Consider the following 22,819-nt stretch of genomic DNA (forward strand, 5'->3'; position numbering starts at 1 on the left):
GTCTGCCTAAAGAATAATGTCTACATATTACCCTCTTGATGAAATCTCCTTGACTTTGTTATAGTTTTGTTCCTTGTTATAGTTTTGTGTTTTCGCTGGTCTGCATTCCCAAATAGAGATCTAATGGGAACTGAATCTGATTCTGTCCAATCCATTCCCCTGAAAACGGTTATCTGTGTGCCTTGCACCACACCTCTTCCTGGTGGTGGTTTTCATCCTGGCCATAGCACAGCTAGAAAGCTAGAAGATGACCCTAGGTATTATATAGTCCTCTTCTCTGGGCAGCGATGGAGCTGCCTTTGGAGATTGTAGCATCTGCTACAGCGTGTGATGAGTAGCTGCCCCAAGTCTGAACAGGCTAATAGACACCACATCATGAAGAACTGCAGTTACTGATCACTAAGCATCAGTATATCTGTTATAAATATACATATATATCTTCTCAGGAATTTTTTTATGTACTGATATTTTGAAGTGGTACCTGTTGATCAATGGTGAGTTTGAAATGGGCTTTAAGTGGTTAGGCATACTTTTACCAGCACTTTGCTGTCTCAGTTTTTGTTAGTATTGTCACATAGAAGGGCACTGAGAGCACTGTGTAAACTCATTAATACCAACTTTTGTTTAAAAGATGACAGATTTTACGTCTGCCCTTTCATTTTCACTTCAAATTTTGCCTTGGGGGTGTTTTTCAGTTTGAAAAGAATATGCAATTTTATACTTGCTACCAGCTAAGTTTGATAGTAAATGTAATAATACAATAAAATAAAAATATTGCTAATTTTTAATTTTATCATTTTAAGAGATGCACCATATTGAGACTGCAAATGTTTTACTTAGGATTGGGCAGTGATGCACCTCATCGGTCCTGTGAAGATCAGGAACTGAGTTGAGAGATGTGTTAATGATCTCTGCCTCCGTGGATGCGCGTGGTGCTGATGGTAGGTAGGCTAGACAAATAGGGGTGAAAGTATCACTCGTGATGATAGATAATCCCATTGCTTATTAGACCTGTAGAATATCCCACGTTGGAACAGACCCACGAGGATTGAGTCCAACTCCTGATACGTGGGACTACATGGCATGAAATCCCCCTCTAATGTTGGCGGGATCTCAGAGCTTTTGGATTAATTATGCAAGTAGAAAGGAAGGGAGAACAATCTTCAGATAGTTGAAAATACTGTTTTGAGCAGCCATAGCATGAATTCTCATACAAAACTAAGAAAAGTCAGCTATGTTTCAAATCTCAATGTAATGAGCTTTGCCAAGGTTTCTGAGTACTTTTTTTAAGCAGTGTTTCCTTCTCTCTTGTAGCAGCTAATTTTATGAAACACTAATTCAGTCACTCATTCCTGTTTTCAGTGAGAGCATTTATACTTGCTCCACTCTCAGGCAAAGGGAAAAAGGAAAAAAAAAAAAAAAAAGAGTTGCCATGTCAGCCTGCTAGCTGCTTATTGTTACGGCTCCTGTAGCAAGCTCCTTCCACTGGTCCTGCTACATTCAGGGTCGGAGAACTGCCGTTTGAACAGCAGCCTCGTGGAAAAAGGTAAGGACCATTTGCCAGTCACTGGGGCATGGAATGTGCTGTTCCTGTGGTGGTTTTGGTTTTGGTTTTGTTTTTTTTTTTTTGCGCTCGCTGTTCTGATCTGAAGAGTACAGCCTGAGTTGGTGTTCCCCCTTCAAACCGGTCTGTCCGTGCCGCGGGCTGCCCCAGGAGCCGGGCAGCGTTTCAGTTCACGGTTTCACAGGGGGAGGGGGCGAGTTCAGCCGGCTCAGCAGGAGCCAAACCGGGGCCGGGAGGGTGTTTGGGGTGCGCGCAGGGGCTCGCGGCAGCGGTTAGGGGCGAGCCCAGGGTGAGGAGCACGGCGCGCTGTGAGGGGCCCGCGGGCAGCGACCTGCCCCGCAGCGCCGCGCCCGCTGCCCCGGTCCCAGCAGCAGCGCAGCTGCCGCCAGCAGCGGCCGAAGTGCCGCATGCCCCAGCCCCTCCCCCGGGGCTGTCGGCGCGAGCCCGGCTCTGTGCCCGCGGCCGGGCCGTGGCCGTTGCGGCGGAGCGCGCTGGGGCCGGGCCCTGCCCACGAGCCCCCGGCGCCCCGCGGGCGGGGCCTTCACGGCCCGGGGCGGGGCCGAGCCCCTCAGCGCTGCCGCGGGGCCGCCCCGCCCCCTCGCCCCGCCTCGCCGCGGATTGGCGGCCGCCGTGTGTACACACACCGGGCGCGGCCAATGGCGGGCGGCGGCCGGCCGACCTCACGCGGGGCGGCGGCCAATGGGAGCGGCCGCTCGCCAGACGCCGCCAAGCTTGTGCGGGGGAGAAGGAGCCGGGCAGAGCGCGGCGGCGGCGCCAGGCGGCGAGTGGGGGCCGGGCGCGGGGGGGCGGGGGCGGGACGCGAGGGGCCGGGGGGGGAGGGGGGGGAGCGGCGGGGCCGCCACGCGCGGGGATCGCGGCCTGGCCCCGGGGGGCGCGCGCCCGCCCGCGGGGCCTCCTCGCGCTTGGCCCTGAGGCGGCGGCGGGCGGGGCGCGGGGCTCGGGCTCGGCGCAGGGCTCGGCGAGGGCCCCGCCGCCCTCCCGGCGCCGCCGCCTAGGCCCGGCTTGCGCCGCCGCGTCCCCTCCCCTTCCTCCGCGCCGTGCCGGGGCCTGCGGGCACTGGGGGCCGGCAGCGGGAGGCCCTGCCCCGCGGTCAGGGGCTGGGCGGCCCGGGGGGCCCGGCCGGGAGGGCCGCCTGTCAGGGGAGGGCGCACAATGGGGGCGCTGCCGGGAGGGCGGGCGGGGGCCGCACCGGGGCTGAGCCGCGGGGCCGGGGCCTCGGGGGCAGGGGCAGGGCAGGGGCAGGGGCAGGGGCAGGGGCAGGGGCCTGCCGGGGCTCGCGGTGGTGGGCGGGTGTGCGGCGGGCAGGTGGAGGGAAGGAAGGCGATGGCCTCGCCTCGCGTGGTTCAAAACTAGTTGGGTTATCGTCGTGCCTCTTCACCGGCGTTTAACAGCCAATAGGATTATTTTTTCTATTTAACACAGATTTATTTATTTTCTCTATTTTAGATTTATTTATTTATTTATTTATAATCTATTTCTGAAAAGGATGTAGTCCCGTACTAAGGGAAAGGTGGAAAATTATTAAATGTTAGCAAGTTTACCTCGTGGGTGAATTTAAGACTGATCGCATTTCCTTGTCAGAATTGCTGGGCTTCTTCCTAAGCAGTTCTTGCTCACTCAGAAATCACTGATTTGACACAAAGAGCAGAAAGAAACCATTTGACCCGTGCTGCGTTGGTGCAGTTAACTTCATACAAAGCACACGCCCCTGGTAGGAATCCTCTTTATTGCTCTAGAGGGTTCTGCTGGGCAAGCTCACGCCTCAGGGTGACACAGTGCTGCTTTCAGCACGGCACCCAGAGTCCAGCTGTCCAGCGTAAAAGGGACAGGCCAAAAAATTTGGCTGAGCAAAATAGTGCTGCTGTGCAGAGGGTGCTGGTACTTCAGGAGAGTTCCTAATTTCCCACTCTTGTATCTGCTGGACGCTACTGTAGGAGCCTCTTGCACATCTGGACCTGCTTGAGGGACAGTTGGAGCAACCTCAAAGTGAAGATGTGGCCTTGTGTTTTAGCATCTTGCGTTGGGTTTGCCTAAAAGTGCTGTTACAGGTTTGGTGAAAAGTAGGAATTGAAATTCTAGTCTTGTATTCCCCGCAGGAGCGTGTAACGTTATTCGGTTTAAGTGGGCGGATCTCTTCATCGTGCCTAGAGGAAAGCCTAGTGCACATCTCTAAAAGCAATAGAAGAATAATGACTGGATAGGGTTAGGAGAGGGAAGCTGCAGCCTGTACTGTGTAGACATTAATACTTCTGCATCCTAACGTGGATCAGAATGGAGGGCGGGTTCTGTAGTTATAACTATTCTAATGCAGCTCTTAGACCTGCATTTCTTCTGGTGTGCTACCTTAAAAAGTATTCTTAGAACTGTCTTCAATAAGCAGCAATTTCATACAGTGTTTGCTTTGTCTGCATACTTCTTGGTGTAATGATTAAGAACTTCTCAGTTGCCTTTCCAATTACTTTCATAGGTAATGATCAACACCAAATCTTAAAATAGGAAAAATAAACTGTTCTGTGTGCAGTCTGGTGCAAGGAAATACACGTGGGGAGTTCCTGTGTGCAAAACCAAGAAGCCATTGGAATCAATAACATCTTAAGTGTTTGTCAGAGAACAATCCACATGTGTTGGTGTGCAAATGGTGTGCATGCTACCCAAAAGCTGATGATATAACTGCCTGTTGTGGGATCTGAAAAGCCAGGTATGTGTTAGGCATGCTAGGAAATACTGTAAGAAGCTGTAGGTGTAGCGGGCGGTGACAGTTTTATAACCACTTCCTGGTTGGACTCTGTGTGCTTTGTAGCATCCACTGTTAGGATGAGATTCACTTCCCCCCACCCATTTCTTGGTTTACGGACTGTAGCTCTTTTGCAAGAAGGCGAGGCAGTAATAAGTTAGCTTACACTCGTGGTCTCATTAAAGGAATCTTTTTGCTGCTTTGTCTTGTTTCCTGTGTGGAACGATAGTTTCCAATAAAGGGAAGGCGGGGTGGTAGCTGAGGTTATGCTTCTCCTATTCCTAGATAGCCGGTTCTTTCCCAAAAGAGAATGTGTCCCTAACATGAAGCTTTTCTTTCCCTCTGTAGGCTGAAGTCCATTTGTGAATGCAGTTTTGGTCCTGCTGCGTATTTTTTTTCCTTGTTAGGGAAAGTGAGGGCACGCTCCTCTGGTTGGAAAGTCAGGTTTGTGCTGCTGGCAGGTTGGTCTCTTTTTGGGTCGGATGAGGAAATGATGGGGTTCTGTCTAACAGAGCCCCTTACTGACTGCTGCCAGGTGACTCCTTCACAGGGATGCAGGAAGGCTGCTTTGGGAGGAACTTGTCCCTTTGCCAGTGGCAGCGGTTGGCAAGTGTGTTCTGGGTCAGTGACCTCTTTTGTTCACTGGTTTGTTATTGGGGATTTCAGCCTGAAATGTAGGTGGAAAAAAATCAAGAAAAATGGATGTTCAAAATGCAATTGGCAGGTTGCTACAGGTGAGGTTGTGTGAGTGAATTCTTCAACCTGGTAGCAGCTGTTGTATTGTTTTGTGTGGAAATGAAAGCCTTAAAAGCAAACAAATGTATCAGTGTTTGCTCATTAATGCTTGTGAGTGCCAGTGCACTAATGTGTTAAAAGTCACGTGTGACCTGTAGCGGTCATCCATATATTAAACCTTTCCTGTGTGAGCAGGAGTTATAATTACGAGCATAGCTCTAATAGACCTATAATAGAAGTTACGGTGGTGACGTGACCAGTAGTTGAGAGTAAGTTTAGGAACTACAATAAAAAGTGAGCTTATGTCCCCAGAGTGAAATCAAAAACCTGTAGTGAGGGGTTCTCTGTACATTGTAAGGAAAGAGAGAACTTTTCCCTTCGTTATAAACTTGAGCTTGAGAAACTTGAGAAATCCATTTCTGTTCTCTGAAATGTGCAATCCAACTGTTGCAAGCTTCAGTTAGAATCCGGCTTATAATTGTAAATACATTTAGACCTTTTTAAAAAATTAGCTACTTTTGTATGTAAAACTGGTAAAATTCAGGCTGTGTGTCCATTCTGTATAATAGGTCAGGCTTCTGCTGCCTCTCAGAAGCAAATATTCTTGCTCCTCCTCGCGCATAAGAAACTGGGAAAGCTGCGATCTGAAGACAAAACATCCCGCCCCTTCCTAATACATTTTCAAAGCAAGTGTGCATTTCAGTGAACTCCCCAGAAGTATGGATTAGTCTTCATGCGAACAAAACACATCCATCCTTTTGTTATGCTTCAACCCAGTGGTAAATTTGAAGTGTGCCATAAATGCTTTTTTCAGAGGCTGCATCACGACACAGTGCCCCAGCAGAGGGAACTGCTCAGGTTGCTGCTGTCTCATGTGCAGGCCGAGGGGGTCACCTGGCGTGTTGGTGAGTCGTGGCATACCGAGAGCTTCCTTCTGCCCCCCTCCTGCCCCGTGGCTGCTGGCCTGAAACTATTGGGAGCTAAACTGGCTCAGCAAGGGGTCAGGTAAAAATGGGAGTTGTTGAGTGTGCAGCGTGGGGAAGGAGTGGGGAACTATGAGACAGGAAGAAGTCAGAGAGGCTTTTAGTAATGATAGTGGCACGATCTTATGTCAGCGCAGCTTGTTGCAGGGAGCTTTGGGTGGTTTTGTATGCTGTAATAGAGATTTGAGAGTTTGTGCATCACTAGAAAAGAAACCCTTTTTCCTCTTTTGCCTTTCTACCAGATTTTTTAACTTCTCCCCTTTGGTGAATATTGTCATAATCTTCAGTCCAGGCAAGAATAGAGTTAATAATAGCTTTACACAGGAACAAAGCTCCTAGTAAGTTATAAGCAAAACATGGGAAATAGCCATTAGGTTTCTCCCCATCATTGAGTTTGTCATCCCTATATAACTTGGTGATCTTCAATTAAATGTACAATTATCTTCAGTTCATTAGACATGAAGATCCTTCCAGCTGCAGGGTATGGAAAGACGCGTATCTCAGCAGGGCAGTTACACTGTGCCATGCGCTTGCCAATGTACCGATAACTCTGGACACTCTAAAATCTCAAAATTAAAGCTTATTACAAGGCAATATCCAGAGCATTCTCTGAAGTATCGAGAAGTTTGTTTGAGACCTCAGTAGTGCCAAAGATGCTCTTGTCAGCAGAGCTTAATGAAAGAGAAGCTGATGTATTTACTGGCACAGCACAAAGACTGGCTTACCAAGGTATTTTTCAGTCATTCATATAGATCACTCAATTTTGTTTTCCAAATGTCATCCCATTGCTAAAATGAACATCTGAAGAGAAAAAAAGTACGGTTTTGAAAATACAGTATGCTCTTAACTGGCAGAGGGTTTTACCTGCCTCTTTGTACTGAACCAGTAGAAGCCCACACGTTGTGCCCTGTATTGCAGTCGGCTACAGGAAAATGCCTGGGCTAGAGGGCCACTTAAAGAACAAAAGATAAGCTTATAGGATAGGTTGGCTACTTAACAGAACTGCTGCTAAATTTCTGTTGCTTTGAAATGTATCAGCGCACATCAGTGCTGATAGAAGTAAGTTGTCTCTAAAAAAAAAAAAAAAAAAGAAAAGGTCAAGTCATCTATTAAGTGCTTTATGAACATTACCCGCTCTTCTGATGTCAAACCCTACATGCTTTATCTTGAATGACAGTAAGCTGGTTTGGGGAATTAAAAACGGCCCCAAACTAGGTTTAAGTACATGGAAATCATTCCGCATTTGATGTAACCTCCTCGTTATTTGAGCAATAAGGGACATGCTCAACACTTTTGAAACAAGCCCTGAGTGCTGCAACGTGTAGTTTAGCATTGCTGCTCGCGTGGCCCTGGGTATGCCTGAGAGCTTGTCTAAGAAACTCAGTGCCTTGAGGGGAGGGATAGCCAGTTGCAGGATTTGGGTCTAAGGCAGGCATGGCATCGGGCTGCTCAGCACCGCCAGGGCTGGAGCAGCAGCAGCACTTTGGGCACAGCACTGACTGCGTGGCGTGGCAGCCAAGTGCCTGTAGATGTTGGGCACCGCCAGCTGGGAGGTTTATTACAGCTTTGGACTTTACCCCTGTGCTGTGTGGCGTTGTCCCTTGTGCATCCACTCAGACCTATTTTCATCCCATGTCACCGTGCTGTTCCAGACGTCTGGTGGCCTCCATGGACAGCTTTTGCTCATTGTGTTGCAACGCCTGCACCAGTGACAGCAAATCTAGCGAGTTGTAGCAGTGATGGGGATGCAGTGTTTGGGGTTAAGTCAATGCTGAAAGGGATCTGATTCATTTGCTGCCTCAGTATGTGCTGCATGAGGTCTGCGAGGGACACTTCCCCATCATCCTCCTGACAAACCACGCTCAACATCAGCTGTTCGTTGTGTAACTTGGGTGCCGCTGTCAGGAGCTGCCCCGCTAGTTGTTCTGACAGCACACTGGCATTTTGCGCCATCACAGCAGCTGAGGAGAAACTGGTTGGTATGGGTATTTACCTGGTTTCTTTCCTTCTGATTTCTCTGATGTTAGCTGGTTACCCCAAAGCCCAGGATGAGATGTTTGCTTTCAAATAGGTTCACATACAGCTGTATCTTCCTTTTGTGTCTTGGCTTAAAGCAGTCGAGTTCATTTCATTTTTATGGAATGCAGTAGTAAAAAGAAAGTACTTTTGTACTTTGGCTTCATAGGTTGCCGTCTTTTCAGTCATATAAAAATGATTAAACCATGAGTGCTTCAGGATTATCCAGTCCTAAATAGTTTCTTTTTCAGTACTGCGTGCAATAATGAAACCACGTTTGGTTTCACTAACAGCCATAATTTGTAGAAAGAAGATAAAGCAGTGTTTGTGCTTTGTGTGCCTTTCAGCCTTCAGAGCTCTACATGGGCGTGATGCTTTAAAACTCCCTCCTCTTCTCAAGGTATTTTATTTTGTTAAAAATTCCAAGAGTGCCATTTTACAGTCAAGTCTCTTAGATTTGCTTTGTTCAGTCTCTAATCACCTCGTCTGTTATCAGCTAGGGCTTTCCTGAAGGCATACTTTTACTTTGCTCACACTAAATGCTGGAGAAAAAAAAAGTTGTAGTTCCTGTAAGATCTTCATCACACACATCATAGTGGGTGTTCCTTTTGCATGTTTCCTAAGAGCTTCTTCCTTTTTTATTATTTCCAACATCAAAATTAGGTATGTGACGTGCTGAATACGCCCTGGAGTTGGGTTTTTGGAGTTCTTCATCAAGTGACAAACTGGCGTTGTATGGCCGTTCGGTGATTCTGTGACATGGGTATCCCTGTTTTTTTTCCAGTCTGTGGGCCAAGTTTATTCCTTGTGCATATACATAAAGGATAAAGCTGAGACTGTGTCATCTGAAGACGACTAGGGGAAAAAAAAGTTTGTCAACAGATCAGTGAAATCTTCTTAGAGATGTGCAAAATCGTTAACTTGAAGTTCAGAAACTTGATAACAGAGCTGTTCTTCTGATTCTCAGAGTAACAATAAATTAATCTGATGAGTACATACAATTTTTTTCACGAAAATCAGTTCTTCTTGACCTCAGTTGCTTCAAAAAGGAATTGGATACTGAAACATTGTTCAGGAAGAAGGAGGTGACACGCTTCTGGGAGCAGGCGGATTTGGGACCAGTGCTTTCTAGTTCTGAAACTTTACAGCTCTGAAAGCGGAGATACGAGGCAACATATGTGTGACAGGTGGTCTGCTCTGTGTGGATGCTGGGCATAAATTAGTTGTTTAACGTGGAGCCTGTGCTGCTTAGTAAGGAATCTCTGGTCTCTGCTCTTCCCTGACATCAGCTTTGGAGTGCCGTAGCTCGGAGCTGGTGCGTTAGTGCGAAGCGTTCTGCTTTGCTGTTACTGCAACTGCAGAGTAAGTCTGCCTTTTAACTTGTGAGGAGCAGTATGTACAGGTAACCATTCTTGCGCTGTTTTGTGGCAATTTGAGCTTGATTATCTAGGTTTTCATAAGCTTAAAGTTGTGGAAGAAATCACAGCCCAAACTTTACAAAGTTACACAGCTCACTTTGCTCACTGTGCCCTACATTTGACCAAAATGCAAAATTAGGGGAGTGGGTTATAAGCCAAGGCTTAGGTTACAAAGGGAGAACCTTAGTTCAAATAAAGCAGCCTCTGTGCCATGTGCCTTGGGCTCTAAACCTGCCTTTAGGCAGCTTCATTTCAGTAGCATCCAGTTAAAGGACAAAAAGGCAGAAGTTTGTGTTTCTGCATCAGTGCAGTGCAGGCTGTCAGGCAGCGATGGGGACTGAGGAGAATCTCTGTTCCGAGGCCATCTGTGTGGGTTCTTTTGTCTGAGCCTGATGAGAGGTCATGGCAGATGGTGGGGTCGCAAAGTCTGGCTTCTTGCGCTTGACAAAGTGTGTTCATAAAGCTGGAAGAACACCGACTGCTCATCCAGGCTGAAGAGCATCGGGGCAGAGATGGTAACAGTTTATGGATGCTGCCTTCTGGATCACTAAGCGTGGTGGCAGATAACCTGGCAGAGATGGAACTGCTTTGCTTATCTCTCAGCAGTTTAAAACTGCTTAGCAGGTGTGTTCTTAAGTACGCCTTATGGGAGTACCTTACTTGTAAAGCCTCTTAAAGCAGGACAGAAAGGGTAAGCTGTGTAAATTTTGGCCAGGGCTCCAGATGACGTATTTGGAAAGTGTGTGTGTAGAAGGAGGAAGAAGGCAGAGAAAGAAGCAGCACGCGGATCCTCATTTTCAGATGTGGTGCAGGGTGTCAAGTGTTTGCTCCTTGCCATGACGACTGTTGCTTTATGGCCTCTTTGTGGCAACTTTTCAGGTTTCAGCGAGGTGTTTGTGTGCTGAACAGCTGCTTGGTCACGGCTGCAGGGAAGCCAAGACCTAGGGGAGATGGATACAACTCCTGCAATAGCAAATGGAGAACACCTCCAAGTTGCATGGCATATTTTCCACTAACTCCAGTAACAGTTGAAGGGATATAATGTCTGAATGCACCAAGAAATCTGTAGAAAAGTCACAGAATTTAGTATTCTTCTGGATTAATCAAAACTGTGAGCGCAGTGATGGTAGAGTCCCTCACGAGTGCTGAAACTTGTTGGGCACTGCCTTAGAAGGGAGGTGAAGACACCGGCCATTCTCAAAGCTTGCACAGGGTAAATCGCAGAGGAAACAGCATAAATTGCACCTGCTTTTGCAGTTGGTGATTTCTGCTGTAAATGGTTGTGACTCATAGATAGTAACTAGTTTAGGCATCCTCTTAAAAGATTTTTCTGACTCGATTCCACTCTTGAAAGTGTGAACATTTCTCCCTCATGCATCTAAGTGCAATTCAGATGACTTTTGTAGTCCATTTATTAACAGCAAGTAGTACTTATAAAGTACTTTCAAAGTACTTAAGCATTTTGTCAAGTTAATTCTGTCTTTAAAATGTTTTTTTGCTGCCAGCATTTCTTTGTAACTTTTCTTCAGCTTTCTGTAAGGCTTCTGGAAGCTTTGATTTAAAAAGGAGTCACTTTAAGTATTCTTCAGTTTAGTGGAATGTTTATCTTTTCCTGGAACACTAATATTCTAGTCCTAATTACAGTATTAACCTTCTTATATAAGGACAATATAAAAGCCTGAAAATATGTATTAAAAAAGTGAGTTTGAACTGGAACATGGTTTTTTTTTAGATGTTTCCTAAAAATACTAAATGTTTGCTGTGTGGGTACATTTTGTATTAATTCCTACTTCTTATCAAGATCTTTGAACATCTGCAGCAATGGAATTAGAAGCATTCTCTGGAGGTTAAAGACGCAATGGAGGGAATTAATTCACTTCTAGTTTTTAGAGTCAGTCTGCATTAGATGTAAATGATTGCATGGCTTTAATTATGAGACTTTAGTAATGGTCTGACAAGCTCTGCCAGCACATTAATATTTTTGGGGCTCTGTATATAAGATTACATCTCTGACTATTTCAGGCAATGTAAACTTCTAGTATCTGCAGAACCTTTCTGTTGTGGTGATACTAAAAAGAAAAAGATTTAAAAAAAAGACATAGAAATCTACCATCCTTGGGAGAAGCAGGGTTTCAGATAGAGAGCTAGTTGAAAATGTATTTTAACTCAGATGTTTTACTTTCTTACAGGATGTTTATTTTAAAGATTATGTGAAGATGAAAAGGGATATCTTATGGTTTTACAGAATATAAAGCAATACTCTGACATGACGGCAAAAAATGTAAGTTTATGATTCTATAACATGTATTACCTTTTGTATTGACATCCTACCAGTCACTTCTGGCTTTCAGAATTTGAAGGTCTTTGTGTTTGATTCTTTGAATGGACAAGACTTTTGTGTACCACACACACATGTCCCAGCAGCTTCTGCAGTGCCAATTGAACGAGTTGGAGGCTCTTTAAGGATATAGAGTTTAATCAGCTACAGGTCAGGTCAGTAATCAAGGCAATGCCTTATGCTGTTGTTTCCACTAACATCGCTCCAAACTTACCAGAGAGCTTCTCATTTTGTTGAAGCACCAGAGTAAAATCCTTCTACTGAATCTGAGTCTCAAAACTAGAAAGAGTAGAAATAAAGGCACGTTTCTGTGCTCGTGGCTGTACACTCCTGGTTTCCGGGACCTTCCTGCATGTTCATCTGCCACGTTAACCAGGTTGTAGAGTAGTGTCCTGAGTCTTCGACTTCCCTACCCCCGGTTCTGAGGAAGCTAATAAAATGGGTAACAGCCTGACCTTAGTTTTCTGCCTGAGTAGCTGTGCTTCTTGAGATACACGATTTGTATACAGAACAGTTTTGATTAAGCTTGGTGGTCAATGACTGAAGAGTGCTTTGAGTCCTCAACAATTTACCTGTTGGTTGCCTTTGGAGAAGCGTTCTCTGACTTAATTAAATCTCAACGGGTTTAGGAAGCAACATGACTAAAGATGTAGGTACCCCAGAATAAAAGTGTAGATGGCCGTAGGATGGTTCTCCGTTCAGTCCTTCAGAAACTGCTTAAGTTTTTGTGCACATTTAGTTAGGTCGATGTCCCGGGCATAGCTTGGTTAAATGAATTCTCAAGTCTTGGAAGGTTTATTATCTGTTGGCTTATTAATAGTTTTATTCGGTGTGTAGTTCCAGGGAAAGCTTTCAGATGTCTTATGTTAAACTGTTTGATTCAAGCTGGCAAAGTTAGCAAATGAATTGAGGTATATATGCAAAACCCTGTGACTTACTTCATGGGCTATATTCATCTGTAGTGCAAATAGATAATTCATCTGATGTATGTGGATCAGCTACACAAATCTAAATCATTTGTAGGTTTGACCTTTTCTTCAGTGCAGTCTGAGGATGAATACCAACACCAATATAATCCGTAGTGTTCTGCAGTACAGTTAGATGACTGGAAGGGATCTCGGGAGCGCTCTGCTCCAGCACCAGGATCAATGCTCCAGGGCGCTTGCATTCAGAACCCAGCTTGGGGCTTTGTCCAGGGCTGCTCAGGGCTTCGGGTTTGAAAGCCTCCAAGGATGGACATTTGACATCCAGCCTGGGCAACATGCTCTTGTGCTGAATATAGATGGATGCTTTTGTTGTTAGTTCCTTTAAGTCAAGGCTATGGTTGCTTTATAGAGAAAGTATTATAGAGAAAGCATGCCATGAAATTTTCCACATTAAACTATGTAAACATAGTTATTTAGCTAATGTACTATGTATGGATTTATTTAATTTAAAAAAGCAGTTGCTGTGGTGCAGATGGAAGTAGAACTTAGTTTTCATGGTTTTTAGATATACCCATTCAAAGGATTTGCAAAACAATAGTGTGATAACAAGGGTGATTATATGCTTTCTGTTCTTATTGGTAGCATTTTTACAGGATTTCATAATCAGAGTTACTCAGAACTACACACTCAGGCCAAGAGTGTTAGCCCAAGAGTGTTCTATTGCTGCTAGAAGGCCCAGGAACGCTTCTGAATGTGTAGAGCTGCAGGGTTTAGCAATATATCTCTGGATTTCTGCAGCCTGAAACACGTTTTGAATGGAAGGTTGGTATCTGTCTGTTACGCTGTCTGTAATGTTTTACCAATCTCCAGAGGTTAAGGTGAAACATACTTTTTGGACAGAGCTTCTCTGCAGATGTTTCTCCATCTTTTTTTCTTTCTGTTGAAGCATCAAGGACAGAGAGCTCAAAAGTAGTGGAATTTGGACGTTCATTCATAACATTCCTCATTGCTGTTTTTCCTTGCTAAACTTTTTATTGTGTCATGGGAGAATCATCACTGAGCAGTGGGCTCATGAAATGCAGAACGTTCCTAGTATGCTTGTGGAACTTATGGATAATTTTATATCTAATATATCTAATATCTATAATTTACAGATAATTTGATATTTAATATATCTAATCTCTAACATATCTAATGGATAATTTGACCTTTTCTGGAAAAGAATCCCAACCAAAACACCTGCAAATAACAAAATGTTGAGTAAAAGTTACGAATTCTCAGAGATGAGCTGTTTACATGCTTACAGTATGCATTGTACCCATATGCTATTTAAGTTGCCTTGTTGCAGTTGGTTATTTTATTCTTTTCTCATGTTGTAATGTGCCTTTTTCCTATCCGTTTAGTACTTAGGGTAAGAAGGCACCAAAACAGTATTGAGAAATGGGGAAAAAAAACAGCAAATACTCATGTTAAACTTGTTTTCAGGGCAAAATAAATAACGTGCCTCATACAGATTATTTGAATAAGAACTGTTAATTTTGATTGTCTAATCTGATTGTCTAATATAAATGTGCTTGTGAAGTTGTTTGTCACTGCTTCTCAGAGGGTGGTTGTCCTGTCAGTGATGAGGTCAGTTAACATGGCCATAAGAGTTGTCCCTTCACATGTTGGTGTGAAAGAAAATTAGAATAATTTAGCTGCTGAAGTTGGTTAAGAGGGTCTTGAACAAGCCTGAACACCTGCTTTAGAAAGGGAATTCCTTAAAAACGAAGTAAAGAGCACTAGCTGTTCTGAAGTAATATTCCATGCAAATATTATGTTGAGGGAGCCTTTCTTAGGCCCTGAGGTGTTTCAGTATGTGCTACTACAACAGTCTGTCTACAAATCAGTCTGTCAGGGCTTACAGGTATAAGAAAGCAACAACGAACAACTTCTGCATGCTATTATCTAGAGTAATTCTAGGTCAGAGAGAACGAAAATGTTTCAGGTTGATGGGAGAATGAATTTCTTGTATGGAAAGGGAAGGGTTGCAGGGAGAGGCTGGGTAACCGAGCAGTATGTCAATCTGTGGAGAAGGATGGTAAGTTAGAAGGGCAGCTCATGAAAGTTTGCCCCATCCAAGATTTTGCTCTGTCCTTTGTTGGTTGTTTTTTGTTTGTTTGTTTTTCCTGTCCCCTTGCTCTGTTTGGAAACTTCTTGGTCACCTACTAGGAAAGGGGAAAAAGACAAAAGACTTGCTGAAAACATTTAATGGGATGCAAAGGCCCCCACCACGTGTATGTTTCATCTTGTGGGTTGAGTTCATCTTGCTGCAGATAGACAAAAACAAGAATCGTGCCCCTGCCATACGCAGTAGTCCAGACGCTCTGGGGCAGTGTTACAAAGCACAAGTGTCACGTGAACCATACAAAACGTAATAAATGATGCATACCTAGGTAAGCTAAGCCTGTAGCCTTAATTCTTTAAATAGGGTCTGAGTAAGAATGGGATACTTGTAGCACAGCTAGCTACTTTTTTTTATTATTATTATTTTTTCTGGTTCCTTAAAATCCATTTTGGATTACATCTGCAATTTTCAAGCAGTTTATGTAAAATAGAGATTACATCTCTTCATTTTGCCAGGACATAGGTACGTAGATGATTAAACCAAAAGATCCCCAAAATCTATGGGTGTTACAGAAGTGCAGGTAACGACATGACCTGCATTGGCATTAGTGACATCAAAAGGAGATACTGTCAAGTTCTTGTTCTGTTGCAGCATCATAATACTGCGTCAAACTTTGCTCTTCTTGAGGGTTTAGGTGTGGTAATCCTTTTGTAAGAAACACTCATTTTACCTCTCACTTATCATTTAAGCTCTCATGAAATTCATGTCCCTCCAGTGCTGTTCGCTGTGGAGTTTCCCAAACTTTCCGAGCCTGTTTTGGATCCCTCGCAGAACACATTGGCAGCGTGACCCCCCTTCCACACGAGGTGGCAGAGCAGCCCCGGGCAGCTGCTCCCCTCCCCTCCGCTCCGCGTCCTGCTCGCTGCCTGCCGCTGCCACCTGGTGGGGGGAGAGGGAAAGCTGAGGAAAATCAGAAGGGCTCGCTCAGTTGTAAGAGCAACTCTGGTGACAGCGTAGTCTGCAGCCACTAAAGCAATTGGTTGCCCCCCTGTGCACGGGTAGTTGGGTGTGACAGGAAAGAGCAGGTCCAACACAAAAAGCTGATATAAGCTGATGATCTGTATTGAGTGTCTGCAGGGCCTTTTGTTTACAGAGGTACGTAGCTTAGCTCATTTAGGCAGTATTTTATGGTCAGGGTAGTGCAGCAACAGTTAAGGTTCATATGGTGTTCCTGGTGGTGGAAAAATTTTAATAACGCTTCAAAAGTCTGGCACAGTGCTGGGGGCAGATTTTCCCCTTCAAAGCTTACTTGCCCAGTACAAGCTCTCTGGCTGAATGGAGTGACTGTGCGCTTCTAGTAGGCACTTTTTGTGCTTCTGCAGTTTAAGTCAGTGATATATTACTGCTGTTTAATTTGTCTTCAATCAAATGATTCTCTAATTTGATATGATTAAAATTCTGCTAGCAAACCTAGTGTATGGTATATTTTTACCACATATACCTCTTAAAAAAAAAAAGGCAAATATTTGATCCTTGATTGCATAATTGTTTTTTCTTAACTTGCATACCTGAACACTTTGTTCCAGTTATTTAGAGAAGCACTCAAATTTTGTAACAGTTCTTAAAGGTTTTATACTACTTTGTGTAGTTGCCTGCTGGAGGACTTGTGCTCTGATTCTGAGCTGTTTCCAGAGGAGCTCAGTCACTCGGTGCTTACCGCAGCTTCCGTCCTGGAAGCAAAACAAAACGCGTTGTTGAGCAGAGCTTACTAAGGTGCTACAGGGTAGTGCTCTGAAACTGCAGAACGCTGTGTCGTTCCTTGCTGTTGCTGGGCCCATCCCTTCCTAACTGGGCTCCGAGGGACTTTCCATCTCCTCCCTATCTAGGAATGGTGATCTTGTGTTTTTCTGTGCAAATGCCGCCTTTCTGTGCTCTGTGTACATGCCAAAATCAGAGATGTGCCGTTGCGTACATGATTCATGTTCTCCACGTCTCTAGTAATTTACCCCGACTGTAAATCAGGTTCTCTCTGAAGGCCTGGGAATGTATTTTAAAGACATCAGTAGGCATGGCTCTCAGCCCGGTGCACCATGGTGTCTGGTACTGGGAATGCAGGACAGCAGGCCGATTCCTCTGATGGTGTTGGTCGCAGCTGCTCTGGGACGCTGACCTAGCCCATAATATTCAAAATGTCCTCCTTGAGTCACTCATAGTACAGTATGAGAATAGTGAGGGGTTTTTTTTTTTTGGTTAAGAACTTAATTCAAATTAAAGTTTGTCTTCATATATACACGGTAAATGTCATGGCACCTTGCTTCAAACCTCTTGCTCTGCTTAGGCTGCACCAGCCGTAGGTTTATGATGTTTCAGAAATGCAGAACCTGTTACTTTCATTGTACTGTTAGTTGCATACTGCAAAACATAGAAAGGTCTGTCATATTTTAAGACTTCAAAAATGTTTTGTTCAGGTTGGTGTGACTTCCACAAATGGAGACTTGAAGGGATTTATAGATCAGAACCAGAGTCCAACAAAAGGTAAGAGAATTCTACTTGTATACATAGTAGAGAAGCATACGTTATTACTCTCTTCTGTTACCTAATTGAGAATCATTGCTCATTTCACAGCATATGACTGGTTCAGTTTGGGGAGGCTCAGAATCTAAATGTTCACAATGTCCTGCATGCATCCACACTGGTAGATGCTGTGTTACTGACCTCAGGTGTTTCCGATCTTGAGGTTTTTAGAGGGGGAATAGAGCTAGTAGTAAAAGCAATTGAAGTAAACAAGCCTTCTGTTTCCTTTTTTTGATTGCAAGTATTGTGCTGAATTTCCTGATTTCCTGCCCTAAAATTTCCAGACTCTGTTGCAGTCATCTTCCCAAATGGGAGAGAAAGTTAAGTGTGCTTTCACAGTCAGTAATACCTTGTGGTACTTTTACAAGTGGTGGACAATTTAAGATGATAATGTTTTGTCCTATCCAATTTAATGTCAGCATTTCTAGGTGAATCACTTTTGACCAGTGTGTTGTCAGTCAGAATACCTATAGGATTCCAATAAAACACAACTGCAACACCTTCCTAGTACTAGTAAAGTCAAGGATGTACAATTTATGAAACATTTCAGTCAGCTTTTAGAAGTAAATACTGTTTGCTGCTATGCACTGCAATAAAGAAATGCACATACTAGCTGGAAGAATGATTTTTGGCTCTTCACAACACTTTAGACACAACAGACTTCAGAGTCTAAAAAAATTAACGAATCTAAACAAAATTTCTAGAGCTATGATATTTCTAGACTATTCAAAACATTACGGAGTGATGTTAGGCCTTGGAGAAGCAATTTATTGGGCACTGGCAAGACAATTACTCTTCTTGTTTCATTGTTTTGTGATTGTTGTGTCATGATACTAGAAGAAAAAAGACAATAGTAAGTGCAACATTTGCAAATAATTTCAGAGGCAAGTAACTGATTTGTCCAGAGAATTACTTGAGTAACTTTATAAAGCATAAGACATTACTGGTTTTAGTACTCTCTATCTTCCTGCTCCCAGTCTGCATTAGATCTTGCTTCTGGGGTGACGGATGTAATACTTAGCTCCGTTCTTTAGCATTGTCAAAATGTTGTGTGCTAATGATTGCTTCATTTCATACATTTATTTATTTGACCTTGAGGTATAATTACAGATCACTGGCATCTACTGAGATACACAGCTGTGGCTGTTCACAGAGTTAGGTGTATCTAAATGCAATCCATGTTAACAAAGGGTTTGGATGTTTTAAATATGGTGACTGCGGAATTAAAGCACATAAATCCAAATAGGTGATCCTTATAACAAGTCTTGCTGCCTAATTCTGAAGGAAGCTAGATTTTACTTTCTAGGCATGCACAGAAGTATCAGAGTCCTCAGGTGAGCACTAACCCAGAGTGTTGTTCACTTTTGTTTAGTGAAAAATTCCTGTTTAATAGACAATTCACTTGCCCACATTTGTGAAAAAAGCCTTCCCGCATAGGCAACAGGCTGTTTTGGCTAGGGCATCTCCATGTGGAGCTTGGTTCCTCTGCTAGGAATGAATGCTGACAGGATCCATGTGAAGATGGCTGTTGCCTGATGCCCAGGGCACTTGCCTAATGCCAGGGAACGCTTGTTGCAAGGGCAGTCCCCGGGCGAAACATGTGAATAGTCGACACAGCACTCTGGGGACCCCCTTTCTGGAAATTGTTTTCACCCACAGTCTTTGACACAGTAGATTCTTAATTATTGCCATGGCAAGGTGGGCTGAATATGCTTCATTTCCTCACCTGGAAGCATCTGGTAGACCGGTGATTAAAATTTTTCCTGTAGGAGATCTTAATTCTTCCAGGAAAATGAAAAAATTGGCCCAGGTTCTCCTCATCCTTCAGTGAATACTCCTGCCAGTGGGCTACCAAGTGAGAACGGGGTGCCTCCCCTCATGTCCTGAAGAAGAGGTGATGGTTGCTGTTCTTAGGCGTGAGGGTAGATCCATAGGTATGTGTGTGGGGTATAGGTGTCGTTCTGGTGTTTTATCATGGCCTGTGCCCGTTCCTACTGTGCTCAGTGCTAACGGGCTGACGTGCTGCTGGGTGCAGGCGGACCTGCAATGCCAAACCAAGCTGGCAACAGAGCAGCAGGGGTACTCCTCAGCTGGGCCAAATCCTCCTGTGTGTGGCAAACTGCTTGTGGAGCTGGGCCTTCCTGGTAAAACCACGACGGATGCTAGTTCAAGCTAGTTCTTAAACAGGCTGGGTGAGCTGGACAGGGACAACTCAGTGATGGGTTTGGGTGATTGTTTTGAGCTGTGGGAAAATTAAATCAGGCTTACTGTAGAGGTAATGTTGCAGAGCTGTGTGTTAGCCCAGGAGAATTTAAAGTATGATCTGTCTGGGAGACTGAAAGAGACAGAATGCATCCCAGCTCCCCCAAAACAAGGGACTGGCGTGTTAAAACATGCAAAAAAAAAAATAGTAGGTGATTTTTGGAAACATCCTCAAAAGTTTGATATCGTCATGTCTTAAGTATCTTAAATGAATCATTCCCAATCAGTAAGTTAAACGCTTCAGTTTTATAATCCCCATTATATATATTATAAAAACACAGTTGTTTTAATTACGTATTTACCATTTTCTACCTTTCCTTACAATTTAATCTTTTGCTAGTTTTTGTAGACATTTCCTCTGGTAACTGTGCCAGTTAAAGTTGGCCCTGGGCACCTCACAGCTGCTTTTAAATGTTGTCCTTTGGCTTGTGCCAGCAGGTGGCTGAGCAGTTTGCTGGACTGGGGAACAGGTTCCACAGAAAAATGCCCGTTTTCCCCCTTGCAAAAGGAAAAGAAGGCAAGTTCACTGCGTAGCCGTACCTGTGGCTGTGTTGGCCTGGGACAGGGATGGGTGCTGGTGTTTGGGGCTGCTTCATGACCCTGAGTTCATCGGTGGTGCTGCTGCAGGTCTGAGCAGGACCTTGGGGGGCCTGCAGAGCCCTGGCAGTTCATTGTGTGCTTGAAGAGATCTACAAAAATGTCCAAGACAACAGAATTGCTTATCAACGGACCCACACTTGGTATTTTGAGATTGATACAACTCCTAACTCATATAAATTTGTCCCAAACTGAGTAAAAGACTGAAAATGTGCTGGCCATTGTAAGCCTGAAGTACACTGAAATACTGCCTGCTCTATTTTTTTTCCAGTTTCTTACATCTCTCTTTGATTTCATGTACTTCTAGATATGTTCCTACTGACTATGGAACTGTCAAAGTTATGTTTATAGCTTAGTAAATTTGTGCAATAAAAAAATGAAGAAGTATACTTAAAGAACATACATAAGTAGCTGCTGAGGTTTTATCTATGCTTTTATATTATTGTCCTGGTCCTGGAGATCCATTTGGTTTTAGTTTAACAGGAGAGACTGAGGAAATAACGTATACGTTATTGCAAAATACCCTAATGGACTTCAGATATTTCGTAACTGTGAACTGGTTTCTTTGCTAGTGGTATCAGACCACGGGCAATATTGCTGAACACAACTGTTCATTGATATGCTTTATAATATCAGAACGTTTCCAGGTAGTAAGTAAAGCATGGCTATTTGTTTCTGGGCTTTGCATGTGAAATCCAAATTACCTACACTTCCCTGGTGTTTTGTCTAAAAATTCAAAGCCTTTTTTTGTGGACGTGCGCACTGTGTGACCCCAGCTGGCTGATCTGCGTTTCCCATTGCCTATGGTTTCCTTCAAACTGGCGGTGACAGATCCTATAGATTCCAGGTTTACGTTGTTTCCGATCATCTTTGCAAAGAAGCTCCAGACCTAACATTTACTTATACGGGAAAATCACTAAAGCCTCTTTAGCTCCATATTCTTCTAGGCGTCCGTGTTGTTTCTGCAGGTCAAGCTATTTAGGATGCAGTGTGAAATTTAAAAGAAGCCTTGTGGGATGATTAGAGGTGTGTGCATGTGAGTGTGCGTGTCCATGCACACGAATGGCTTTGTACTGTGACTGCTTGAATTCAGTTGAATTGAAATCTTCTTTGTGTGTGCAAGTGAAAATATTTTGGAAGTGCCAGGAAGAATTGTAGTTACGTACTTAAAATAGCTACCCAGTTTTTTCTCCATGCACTAGTGGTGAATGGGTGATGGAAGAACAGCATGTAGGAGCAAAGTGCTTTTGTTCTTAGAGAAACTACATGTGTCCACTGACAGATTTAATTTGGAATTTGGTGAGCATGCTCAGTCTGTTGTGGTGTTCATTACATTGTAGTTAAAGCCTCTCTACGAGAGCTATAAGTGGGTTTCTTTCCCACGTGCTTGGCTTCCCATAGGTACAACGGGAATGACGGCACGGCCTTCTTTGTGCTTCGAAAGTACTTCTGAGAAACATCATGTCAGAGCTAAGTATTATTATACAACTCATCCTGTTTTGATCCATCTGTGCTGACCACTTCCATCCATGCAGCGAGATGACGTGACAAGGAAGTGTCTGGGTCTTGTGTTCAGCTGTCGCTGTACACGCCGCTGTTTTTTAGGGCATCGTGAATCAGTGTTATCTTTTCTTGTCCCCATGCAATGGGCATTATTAAGACTTGGCATTTATTTGGAAATTGATCATGTTTAAAGCTTTTACAACTGTTGTGTGATAAAGTATGTACATGTATAGTTAGTTGTGTGTTATTTCTACTTTAAGTTGAGATCTCGAGTATTTTTTTTAAACAATCTGCAAACAGCATGACTAATACTGCTTTTTTCTTTCTCTACACTGTTTCATAAATAAGACTTGAAGAGATCATTCCTGTTGATGCATCCTATCTTGTAATCGTTGCCTTCAAACCTTAAGAAATTACCCACTCCTCAGCAAAAAGAGGTGAAGTAACCTCAAAAACGTGGTGTAAAATACAGCTACTTGTGTTAGCAAGCCGTGTGAGCTCTCCGAGTTGCCATTCCCGGTTCCTGGGGGTGTCCTCCTGGCAGTGGGGTGGGCCCTGGCCAGCCCCACATCTCTCCTGGCAGCTGTGCCCCACAGCCCTGGGCTGCTGCGATGGGACCTCAGCTCCTCCTCGTCTGCAGAGGCAGGGGTGACACTGCTGATAGTGACTGCCAAATGTGTTCCTTTAGATTGGGGTGCCGATGTGAGGCTTGGAAATGCAGCAACTAACCAAACCAACTGGTGGCTTTGCTGTGGAAAGATGAAAATGTGTTCCCACTTTTAGATAGCGTTTTTGAATATTTGACCTATATTTGACTGGGTTTTAGTGAGAGTTTGCAGCACAGCTTAACAAATCCTGAGCAAAATTCTGAGCAAAAATAAAAAGTGACAAGTCAGCTCAGAGGAGTGCTTTGAGCTCAAAATGAACACAGTGTATGTAAATCATACTTACTCCGTGCTTTGTCACTTCCTCACAAATTTTCACGCTAGAGCAAAAATGTACTGCAGGATTTGGGTTTGCAAGCACGTGATCTTTTACGTT

At 44.1% G+C, this 22,819-nt stretch overlaps 1 protein-coding gene across 35 annotated transcripts in view; it reads left to right on the forward strand.

Moving 5' to 3' along the window:
* Positions 1-1,365: 1,365 nt before the first annotated feature.
* The window catches only part of TFDP2 (transcription factor Dp-2), a 46,288-nt gene continuing 24,834 nt past the window's right edge, over positions 1,366-22,819 (forward strand). For 2 of the 35 annotated variants that reach the window (XM_084530086.1, XM_084530091.1), the window contains exons 1-4: positions 2,288-2,349; positions 4,053-4,283; positions 11,661-11,752; positions 17,311-17,377. In XM_084530086.1, coding sequence (XP_084386212.1) covers positions 11,705-11,752; positions 17,311-17,377 — 115 coding nt within the window. In that variant the 5' untranslated portion in view covers positions 2,288-2,349; positions 4,053-4,283; positions 11,661-11,704. Of the gene's footprint in view, positions 1,547-2,276; positions 2,350-2,896; positions 5,960-6,038; positions 6,060-6,084; positions 10,685-11,660; positions 11,753-17,310; positions 17,378-20,113; positions 20,196-22,195; positions 22,216-22,819 lie in introns of those variants that run through there. The other 33 variants (XM_084530111.1, XM_084530089.1, XM_084530109.1 and 30 more) reach the window with 29 other exon arrangements.

This window comes from Aythya ferina, assembly GCF_964211825.1.
Source record: "Aythya ferina genome assembly, chromosome: 9".
In the NCBI taxonomy this organism is placed as follows: domain Eukaryota; kingdom Metazoa; phylum Chordata; class Aves; order Anseriformes; family Anatidae; genus Aythya; species Aythya ferina.